Genomic DNA, 12,491 nt, shown 5'->3' with positions numbered 1-12,491 from the left:
TCATTTGTATAATTATGGATTTCCGCAAAGTCACGCCTACTTCAATATTTTTTTTTTTAAATATTTCTATATCCAAATGTTTTCAGTATTCATAAGTGTAAATTCCTCTAATCTTTTAATTACTCAATCAAACTTGAACTTAAAACATATGAAGAATTATTGATTTCCGCAAAATTACTCTAAATTCAATAAATTTTCTCGATGTCTATAATTTTACAATCATAAACAACGCAATATTAAATTAAATGGAATATGGGCAAACATATTATATGGACTATGGGCAAACATATTATATGGGCTACGTCTAAGGTGCCAACTCTTTGTCGGTCAAAAATGGTAGTTCTAAAATTATTACCCGCAAAAATATAGTAGATAACGAAAAGATGAAAAAATAATAGTAGGTTTCAAAATAGGTAATTCATTTCGTAAAAGAATATTTTTTGCTACTTTAAGCCTTTAGTAATAAATTCTTATTTTTAAGGAATTCCTTAGCTATATCTATGTATAGCTATGTATAACAATACGTCAACGAGATATTAGTTTCAAGAAAATTTATTGAATTAGGTGTTACTTTGCGGAAATCCATAATTATTATACAAATGATTTAAGTTTTCTTTAGTGTTAATTCCGCATTAAGACATTACACATTAGTCTCGTGCCAGATTTTGGCGAGACAACACGTCCTGAGGATGCCTAGTGTAGAGGCGAAACACGTGTCGAATTGTTTAAAAACAAATATTGGCGGAATTAACACAAAAGAAAACTTAAATCATTTGTATATTAGTTTTAAGTTAAACGTAACATACAATGAGAACCCGAAGCATTTGGTCAACGTCGCCATTGTAAAAAAAATAACATCTTGCCAAGATCTATTTCATTTTTGTTAATGGGCGGGGACGATTTACATAGTCTTTTAGTTTGAGGACTCTTAATGAATTATAACCAAAACTTAAACTTTGTTAATTTATATTATTGCAAAAAGGAAAAAAAAACACTTATGTACTTTTTGGCTTTAATAAATATGAAATGTATGCCCTTAACATAATAAAAGCCCTGCGCAGCGGTGAGTTTACACTAGGGGCAGTTGGGGCAAGTGCCCAGGGCGGCAAAATTTTGAGGGTAAAAAAAAATTTTTTTAGTCTTATCAAGATTGATTAATTCTGTTAATTAATAATTTTTTTTAATTAATAATTCAATTGAAAATTAAAATATATAAACTATAAGCTTAAGTAAAATTCCAGTATTGGGCGGATTTTTTTCCGGTGCCCAGGGGCGGCATTAAGTTTAAATCCGGCCCTAGCCCTGCGTGTCAAAACTTCTATTCTTATAATTATTGTTCAAGGACCCAAGTACGTTCGTATATAATTACCATTTAGTATAATATTTGTGATATCAAGGCAATTCAACACAAACGCTTTGAATTAATAGGTACAGTCGCTGTTAAATTAATTGAAACTATTTTGTTCAGGAGCTAAATAAAAATGACGAATCATTGAGCCTGTACTGTCAGCATATTAACGTATGCAAGACGACTAAGGGAAAGATTATTATAGCATAAACGATTTTCTTAATGACACCACGGACTGGGAATAAAGCGAACACCCTCATGCTCTTTAATTATAAATGTTTATTGTACGATATCACATTGTAATCCATATTTTACATTAAAAAATAAAAGCCCGCTGAGTTTCTTGCGCCCATTCTTCTCAGGTCGGAGGCAGTCTCTTTTGAATGGGTGGTAGTTTTTGACGTTCAAAAAGTGATTTTAAATCCTATTTTGAATAAAAATATTTGAACTTGACTAATATTGATAGCTAAGTGCTACTGTTTAATGGCTTTCTTGTGCGCTTTATAGTAGAATCGCCTACATCTATGTATTGTAACGCGGGAGTCCTCCCTTACACGTGGGATTGTTGCAAAATAAAATATGATTATTATTATTGATAAAATATGATAATTATTATACCTGAGAGTTGAACAAAGCAAACAAGATTTTATAGCGATACGTTACTCGAACGGTTGGCTCAGTTCGTAAGAGCACTGGCACGAAACGCCGGGGGTCGTGGGTTCGAGTCCCGCATCGTTCATAAAATTTTATTTGTGTATTAATCCTAGAAGTGAGGGTTATCACTTTAAAAACATAATATATTGTTTATGATTATTATTATTTGTTATTGACAGTGCGAAAAAATATCACAAAACCAACCCTAAATTTTACAGTTGGAGCCATGCTAATCATTCAATCTAGATAAAAAATTTACGAAAATTTATTAATTATACACCAATATTAATTAACATAACATAGTTTTGTTAGATTTGTAACAAAAATTGTATTAGGTTTGTAATAAATTAAAAATGCTTCTAATTATGAATTAAGAGAGGTAACCTGACGCCGCTCGATTCCTCAAGGCCATTGACTCGGTCCCCAGCCTTAAATTATATTTTTAATCTTTACTGTCAACCGCATAACATTCAGTTCTTATGTGCAGATAAGAACTTCTTTTTACAGTATGTAACGGAATCTTAAAAGTTGATTCTCACGCTGTGCAAGACGTCCAATTCACTTGAAAATATGCATAGGTACGTGTCAAGGACTGGTCACATTAAACAATATACAGAGCTCCCAAATTAATAATGCGCATACAGATCTTCGCCACTTTTCGGCAACGGTCGTATTTCCCGACCGTCGTGAGACGATATCTATATAGAGTGGTAAAATGCATTACTTTTGCATAATTATATTACAATAATAATAACAAGAGGGGTGTGTAATAGGAGCTCTATATAATCCTACATAGAACACGTGCAGTCGGTAGCAATACTCAAAGACGACTGACTGACCGGCTACCACAGCCGACCGCCCGATTTGTTTTCGTATTGTGAACACATGATTTGACTCCTTATTTCTTTCGTACAAGGTGCAAAATGCAAGTACATTGTTTAGGGCTCTTACGATTGAATGATTCGGGTGTTTCCGGGAATACGCCCATTAGCGAAGATCTGTATGCTCATTATTTATTTGGGAGCTCTGTATATTATTACTTTTACATTATAAATAATATCTTTAATCGGGATTACCTGGGTTCTATCACGACACTCATACGACGTCATCGCCAAGTAAATTTTGTCAGATTTATTAGTCGTAACAGAACTACCCTCAATAGTGAACAATAAGACGCAAACGCATAAGTACGTCATATAAATAAATATGTGGTAAGAACTAGGTTTGTTAGTTTGTAATAATAATAAGTTTGTAAAATTGTAATAAGTTTTTAATGTTAATAATTCTAATAAATTTTTGAAGTTATATTGTTATTAGTCTGAAGTACTGGTATTATGTAGTTTATAGTATATTTTAATTTTCTCTTAATTAATTATCTATAACATTAGACGTTACATTATCATAGTACACGGTTAAACCCGAATGGGTTTACGTTTGTACTTATATTTTTTTTTATGGAATAGGAGGACAAACGAGCGGACGGGTCACCTGTTGTTAAGTGATCACCGCCGCCCACAATCTCTTGCAACACCAGAGGAATCACAGGAGCGTTGCCGGCCTTTAAGGACGGTGTACGCGCTTTTTGAAGGTACCCATTTCGTATCGTTCCTGAAGCACCGCACAGGGTTAGATTGAAGAAGAATTGAAAAATCATTTCCTTGCTGTGTAAATAAATAAAAAAATTATTGTTACTACTACAGCAAAAATACTGTGTAGTTATAGTATCTAGTCATCGTAGCCTTCAATATGTACCGACTTCTTGTTAATATTAATAATTATAACGAATCAAAAGCGACGACCTGTATAGCCGAGTGGTTAGCGATCCTACCTACTAAGCTAGAGGTCCCGGGTTCGAATCCCGGTAGGTGCAAGCATTTATATGATGAATATTGATGTTTGTTTCCGAGCCATGGATGTTCAAATGAATTTATGTATGTTTAAGTAAGTATATTGTATTAAATATATCATTGTCTTGTAACACATAACACAGGCTATATATGCTCAACTTGGGGCAAGATAATTTGTGTAAAAGGTGTGTCAATATTATTAAAAGCGGTTAGTTTAAGGCAAGCCTATTTGAATAAAGTTTATTTGACTTTGATATTTAATGCGAAAGCAAGATTAGAAATTGTGTTATTTTTTGATAGTTATATTAATTTTATTTAATTTATTTCTTACACTCCCTTTTAAATTATTAATATGGGACCAGTGCGCGACTGTTAATTAATAACACATACCGCAATATTAGACTGTTATCTATATAAAAATGAACTGCTGTTCGTTAGTCTCGCTAAAACTCGAGAACGGCTGGACCGATTTGGCAAATTTAGGTCTTGAATTATTTGTGGAACTCCAGAGAAGGTTTAAAAGGTGAATAAATAGGAAAATGCTGCAAAATTATATAAAAACAACAAATTTGTTTTTCCTTTGATGTGTCCATACATAATTTCTATGAGAGAATTTATTGACGCACGGTTTGACAGTTCTGCTGTGAAACAATTTCATTACGACAGCAGGGTGCATATTTTATGAAATAAATTTTGATGTTATCATATATTATTGTCAAATTCATATAAAAACATTATTTTATTTATTATATACAGAACAACGTCTGTCGGGTCAGCTAGTATATGTATCAAGAAGTAATAATTCACAAAGCACTTGTCATGTTTACGACCAAACAGGCATTATTTCTTGATAATGTCCGTATTTTATGGCTCAATAAACTGTACACATTCGTTTAGGAATTATAATTAAAGAGGCTTTATTGATCGTACTCGGGTGTCGGTAACGGATCTGATATACATATTATGTACTACACGGCCACGTCACACAATCTCTGGACCTCGTTGAAACATGAAGCCTCCTCCATTTTCCCTTTCACCCTCTCGCTCTCGTCCTGTTGCGTCAGTACGGTTTGACGTTTATATATTTATATATTATCGTGCTTTGGTTTTGAACATTACATTGCTTCGTTTTGCCTTTTGTTGTTAATAGTTGTGTAGTTTCTGTTGTTGTGTCGCTATAATAGTTCTGTCGGCAAAATTAATACTTTTTGTACTTAACCCAGACTTTTTCATTGATTTTTCATAATTACAATAATAATAATAATAATAATAATCAGCATCACAACAAAACACCTTTACATCAATTTATAATACTGGAAAAAAATCATTGTTTATTTAATAATAATATCCTAGTGGTGCTTGTTTTGCACACCGTCACGTCATCGAAGTCAGGTCCAAGTCGTATAGTAACCGGGTAGTATATGGCAAAACAATGTTAGCCGGGTCAGCTAGTATACAATAATGAATGAATATATTATTTAGGCACTCAAACTATTCGTTAAAAGGTTACCTACAAAAACAAGTAGCACTGCGGTCAAGTGTGTGTCGGCAGCATTGAACTCCTGTGTGTGTTGAGTGGCGACCTCTTTCCGTATAGAGCTCGTGGCTGCAAATGACTATGTTGAATCAATGCCAAAAGACACGGGTTACGAATCGAGGAGACCGCAACTATTGAAACATTATACCTACCAGCGATATGAAAAAAAAGTGTGCGTGTATAATGTAATAGCAGCCCGGAGTTTAGAAATGTGAATGCTCGATCCCTATTACGTGGGAATTAAACAAATTGGGCGAACCGTGGGTGGAAAAAATACACCTCTGCCTAACCCTTTAGGGATACAGGCGTGAAACTGTGTAATGTTATGTAGTTCCTTATTCTGTTTATTTGTATGTGAAAAACATAAGCACAATCCACGTGCATGCCTATTTATTATTCGCTCTTGAGTGGTTCGGTCTAGTGTGCATACACCTTAATCATTATCCCAATTTCAAGGAATATTTACCTATTTACCAAAATAAGTAATTTTAGACTTTAGTTGCCTTCCTGCAGTCGTTCTTGTCAGTTCGTCGCGTTGGACTATATTTTGCAGTGACGATGCAGTAATTTCGTGTAAGAGCAGATAAATGGAATTTATTTTATTCTCGTCTATTGGTTGTGGTTCAGTAGACATATGAATTACAAGAAAGCCTCTTGTAATTCATTCGTAGCTGAAGTATGATACAAATGGTCTAGTTGAACTGCTAACATCCTGACGTCACCCTGGTGTCGAATATGCGTGACGGTGTGCGCGCGTATCTTAAAAATTCGCTGTGATAATTTTTTGATAGGACGCGTAGCATAAAATATATCATGCAATGAAAGAATTCGCCATACACCTTGCTGCAATGTATCGTCAAAGGTATATATATCTACAAGCTAGTGAAACAATCTATTATAATAAGTGCAAATCATTTTATTTGTAGCTTTATTTTATTTTACACAGACCTTTCTTTCAACAAAAGTTTAGAAACAGTTATATTTATTTATTTATAGATAATCGGGGAAAAAATCTTATTTATTTTTTCTTTCTTTTTACAAATCTGAAATTTACATGTTTCATAGAAATAATTTGAGATATTCCTGCAGAACGACACCCACGAAATTGACGATGAACAGAGATTGCACGCGTTAGTGACCGTACATACATTCATAACCGTTTTGTGAAGAGATGTTTAGTATATAGACTTTATATTTATATACTGAACGAGAGGAAATTTAATCTACTTTTTATTGAATAATAATACTTTGGTTGTGTATGTGTGTGTATGGATGTATGTAGACCTCTTATAACTATCGAACGGCTCGACCGATTCCATCGCAGTTGCCGACAATCGAAAGGGCTTGACAAAATTTTGAATGCAATTCGGACCGATAGACTTTAAAAAATCTCAAAAAATCTACGATAATTCAATATGTTTTTTAGAATAACTTTTAAACCGCTTTACCGATCGATTCCAAAAACGATCTTAACATCAAAAAACCACGTCGATCGCCACCAGGCCCGTCAAAATCAGTTGATTCGTTCATGAGTTATCGTTGACGAATGAAAACCGAACAAAGATTTTTTTTCGGTATTACTTCGAAATTACGAGTTCAATCAATTGAAACTCAAATATTCCTTATGAAGCTCATAAACCTGTATCAAATGCCACCAACCGCGTGAAAATCGGTTCATTCATTCAAAAGTTATTGCCGTTTGTAATTTAAAAAAATTGTGTATTAATATACTTTTATCAGACATGATTTTAGGAATAATTTTTTTAATTACTCCGAACTTTAATATATGTATATATATATTTAATATATGTATAGTTCTATGTTCTTTTATAACGAGCGAGCAAAAACATTGAACAGCTAACTCTTTCCTTAAATTACCACAAATTATATTAGAAATCGTGATAAGTACAATTTGCTGCGTTTAGGTAGGGAATTGGCGGGAAGTTGCAAGGATGGACTTTAGGGTCAACCATTTCCCTAATATTTTTTAGTGTAAATTAGTAAGTTAATTTTTAATCTATTAATTTATTTTATGTAACACGAGGTTAAACGAGCGTCCGGGTTCACCGCCGCCCATATTAACTTGCAACACCAGAGGAATCACATGAGTGTTGCCAGCTTTTTAGAAAGGTTTTATTTTTTGAAGGTGCTCATATTGTATCATCCTGGAAACACCGCTCAAGGAAGCTTATTCCTAGTCTCGATCATAGAGCCAGTTTTTAGTAGTAAACACACAAACTTAAGTATTCTAGGGTTAAATAGACAAGGTTCATTTTATCCCACTCTACACTCGCGACCTTCTCAAGAGAGTACTTGATGGCTTGTGGATGGACGATTTTCTTCCGGCACTTGTTGACAATTTGTATGAAAAATATTAAATTCAGTATTTAGCTAGCTTTAATAAAAAATAGGAGTCTGGTTTGATAAAAAAAAAAGCTTCTATTAGCAGTAAATCAATTGCATCTCCTTTAATAGTTATAAACATAATCTGACTTTCTAAATGTAAAATTATGTATCTGTATCGCCCTGCATCTAAGGATGCCATAAGTCTGTTTGAATCCATAAGTCTTATTGTTTGAACACTATAGATATAACTTGCTTTTGGTTTTATTAACTTTTTTTTTAAGTTTATTAAGTTAGGAATTTTGTTTTTCTTTTGTCTTTTTAATGATTATGATATGATGATGCTTAGATTATAATGGGGCTGACATGTACATACATATAAAAGCCCCTAAATAAATAAAGAAAAAAAAATATGTATCTTGTTGATAGGCCCATATATTAAATAGATAAATTAATAAATCAGCTCTACTCTTGCTAATTCACTAGAAAATTAATGCAATTCTTTCCACTTCTCACTAAAGCCACCCACCAAAAGTGGTGGTAAATAGTAAAATTAGTAAGTGTTGTTTACATATATTTTATTTACTATCTAGTGACATCACAAGCTTTAGTATGCATTTCATTATTAAAAAATATGGGCAGATAAGATGAAAATATCAAACATCAATAATTATAGTAAAGACTAATTTCAATCAATTTAACAAAATTAGTCAATTACGCGTTGGACTAATGGAGTGATAAGATATGGACCTCATTAATATTAAAATTTATAATGGTGTTTGTTTATAATTTATAATATGGCAATATAATATTAGCTTTATTATTATGATACAGTAATAATTACAATATTGTAAATCCTACATTTACTATGCATCTTTAATAACATCATGTGAAGGTGTAAAAATATAGGTGTCCAAATTGCAGTGGGGCCCCCATATTGAAGGATTGGCGAATAAGCTTAGTTCTGCAACATATGCGGTTAAGAAAATTAGATGGTTAACTGACATAGATATGGCGAGATTAGTAAACTTTAGTTATTTTCATAGTATTATGTCCTATAGTATATTGTTATGGAGCAGTGCGGCCGATATTAATACAATATTTGTGCTGCAGAAGAGGGCGATTATAACGCGATTTATAACCTAGGTCATAAAGAATCATTAAGAGAAAAATTTAAAGATACAAACTTCTTCTGTATTCTGTATGTTCATAAGCACATTGAGGAATTTTCTAGAAACTGTGACATTCATAATGTTAACATGAGGAACAAACATGAACTTGTTATGCCTACCACTCGGCATAAATATAGCATAAATTATTTTCTTAATAATACCACGGACTGGGAATAAAGCGAACACCCTCAGGCTCTTTTAATTATAAATGTTTATTGTTCAATATCAAATTGTAATGCGTATTTTATATTAAAAAAAAGCCCGCTGAGTTTCTTGCACCCATTCTTCTCAGATTTGAGGCAGTCTCTTTTGAATGGGTGGTAGTTTTTGAGGTTCAATAAGTGATTTTAAATCGTATTTTGAATAAAAATATTTGAATTTGAATAATCTTCCACATCTGGTTTTCACGTCGGCGCAATAACCAGTTGTCAATATGCTAAAACCAGTGGGAGGCTCCTTTGCACAGGATGCCGGCTAGATTATGGGTACCACAATGGCGCCTATTTCTGCCGTGAGCAGTAATGTGAAGCATTACTGTGTTTCGGTCTGAAGGGCGCCGTAGCTAGTGAAATTACTGGGCAAATGAGACTTAACATGTTGTCTCAAGGTGACGAGCGCAGTTGTAGTGCCGCTCAGAATTTTTGGGGGTTTCAAGAATCCTGAGCGGCACTGCATTGTAACGGGCAGGGCGTATCAATTACCATCAGCTGAACGTCCTGCTCGTCTTGTCCCTTATTTTCATAAAAAAAAAAAAAAAAACTGATCGCTCCGCATGATTGGTGGCATATGAGCTTAGCCATACTGTGGTCATTAAAATCGCCAAGAATTACATACTCTGTAGTGGGATATTCAACACGGAATCTGTAGCCATTTTGATATGCTCAAGGAAATGGTCAGCCCCCATATTAGGTACTGCTATGGAACCTATACAGGTATTCGTAGATTCGCAAATGTTCATTGCAGTCTACACGCAGGGAGAGTACAGATAGATCTTATTGTTCAAGGTAGGCCACCAAAAAGCCCACAGAACTAGCAAATTACAGCTCTATTTCATATTGGTTTTAAGTGGGGGAACGGTACTTATTTGGTTGTGTCCGTGCAGCATGGCATTACCACTCATAAAATCTCAACCATATTGTCTGAGATTTTTAACTAGGCTAGTTACAGTTAAAATTTAAAATACATGTGAGTACATAACTACTTTCTAACTACTAAGTATCTACAATTGTGTTGAGCACTAAAAGCATGCAAACAAGCTGTTCATAAAATATATGTTCTTGGCCTTACGAAATTTGAATTATTGTCGGTGTTGTCTTCAATTAATATGGGTGCTTTTATCAATGGATCTGTATCATTAGCCAATCGTTCCCTGGGCACGCCATCAGAGCGGCCAGGACAGACTTCGCTTCTCTTCATTTCTACACATACTTCTTAACAGACAACTGTGAATACATTGGAAACATATCTGTCAGTTATTCACATGGTTAAGATATATTCTTATATTTTACTCAGAAAATAGCATACAAGTCATTGATTTTACAAGAGGACTATAATTTACATTCCTGTTTAATTCAAAAGGCTTCATTCTCAAATGTAAAAAAATTATTAAACAAATGCACTAATATTTCTCAAATAATATAATATCTTGAAAAAAAATTTAAAGTAGTTTATTTTATTATTCAAACTATACATAATAGGTTGGTTATCATCATTCTATTCCCAATTACAGCAATTTATCAGAAGATTTGATAGAATTTGGATGCAACAATCATACTATATGTTCCAAAATAATGATACATTATTATGTTATTAAGTAATGATACTTAATAACATACTTCTGACCAAGCATTATTTTGAGAAAGGAGACAGTAATATATAAATTGTTATTTTGAATATACATGCATATTTTAAAAAACAAAAGTAGTCTGTCAAAGAGACATAGTATTCTGCAACAATCATATTATTCAGAAAGAGTGTGCATGCATATAAAATATACTTAGATCAAAATGACAAAAATGTCATGAAAAAATAAAGAATTTCTGTGTAAATATTCTGAATAAATTTTGTTATTTCAAATAATGTAAGTTATTTATACTACACCTTTGCAAGTAACACACATCATAATATTGACAATAGTTAAATTGTGCAACTAAACATAAATACTAACCTCACCATCACTATCGTATTCATGACTAAGTAAAGGTGTTTTTTCCATATTATGTGCACAAAACAGGACACCGTTATACGTAACAATAACTAAATATAAATGTCTACATAAACATAGCACTCCGAGTTCGAATTGTATGCAAATCAAACAATAGGCTATTAGCCAAATATCAAGCATATGACTGAAAGAGTAATCGATGAATTGCCTACGTTATAAACTTACATACTTAAACTGAATAATGATTCGCCAGCAGTAAATAAAAAGTACTTACCACAGTATCGTGTGTATTGTCGTGAGTGAATAACCGAATCCTTTAAATTTCACAAGCAAACAATTCACTTTCTACAAAGTTAGTAATTAGTATAACCCAAGCATATTATATATTATGTGATGCTTAAATAAAAATTAATTATAAAATAATTAGGGCTGAAAAGAACTATATCATTCACGCCAGGGATTTCAATTTCTAAAAAGGATATCGAATCAAAAACATCACGCACTTTTGTCATTCACTCGATGAAACAAACATCAAAGAGAATTTAAACACTACGTTCATTGTAAAAGAGAAAACGAATTATTACGAACTAAAATTTTGACGTTATTTTTTTTCATGCATCATTTTTGATTAGATGCGATTTGATTTGCATAATTTATTTGCAATAATTATATATGACACAATACTTGAGCATTTATGAGAGAATCTGATACTTTGTTCCTCGAGTTTAATCAATATAGAATAAATTAATATTTTCTTAGAATAAATTATTTGTCATGAATGCTATGATTGGAATTCTTATAAGAATAACAGTTTTATTAGAAAACTTTATTTAGGAAGTGGTGAGTAATTAGAGTATTAGTTATACGAAGTGACTATTTGTACAGGTGCTGGACGAATAAATTATATTTATTCGTACATTTATTCATTATTTTTTTTTAATTAAAACGTAAAACTTTTTCAACATTTCTGTGAATTTTTATTTACTTATTTAATGACCTAGCTCAGTTGGAAAGTGTTTTTTTTTTTTTGATTTTATGTGTTCTTTTTTATGTATTAAAAAATTTATCATAACACATTTGTCTGATTTTTTAATTACCTATTCAAATGTATGATCTGTGTTTAAGAAAAAATGAATAAGTATTTTATTATGTATTATATTTTTTTTTTGTATCAAAAATTCTCGTAGTACCTATTGTTTGTTTGGGAAAACATAAAATAGAGAGCGAGTGCATCATGACATGATTGCTAACTGTAAGTGTCAGATTCTTGGCGGGAACTCCAAACGTGGCGGTCGATTTAATTAGTTTTACTGTTATTCGTTAAAATATATTGTGTTAATATTACCAAAACTTATTTTAGTCAGTGTAAATAATTGTACATTTTGTTAATTATTAAAATGAATGAACCGGAGGACCCAGGTGGAAC

The 12,491-nt window shown here is 32.5% G+C and overlaps 1 protein-coding gene across 3 annotated transcripts in view; it reads right to left on the bottom strand.

Annotated features, from left to right (window-relative positions):
• LOC126976117 (deubiquitinase DESI2) overlaps positions 1-11,602 on the bottom strand; it is a 32,764-nt gene extending 21,162 nt beyond the window's left edge. The window contains exons 1-2 of one of the 3 annotated variants that reach the window (XM_050824311.1): positions 11,340-11,602; positions 10,189-10,343 (exon numbers count right to left, since the gene is read on the bottom strand). In XM_050824311.1, coding sequence (XP_050680268.1) covers positions 10,189-10,317 — 129 coding nt within the window. In that variant the 5' untranslated portion in view covers positions 10,318-10,343; positions 11,340-11,602. Of the gene's footprint in view, positions 1-10,188; positions 10,344-11,068; positions 11,209-11,339 lie in introns of those variants that run through there. The other 2 variants (XM_050824312.1, XM_050824310.1) reach the window with 2 other exon arrangements.
• Positions 11,603-12,491: the final 889 nt, after the last annotated feature.

The sequence above is a fragment of the Leptidea sinapis genome, chromosome 39, assembly GCF_905404315.1.
Source record: "Leptidea sinapis chromosome 39, ilLepSina1.1, whole genome shotgun sequence".
NCBI classification, from domain to species: Eukaryota; Metazoa; Arthropoda; class Insecta; order Lepidoptera; family Pieridae; genus Leptidea; species Leptidea sinapis.
This window is presented reverse-complemented; position numbering and strand designations above follow the sequence as displayed.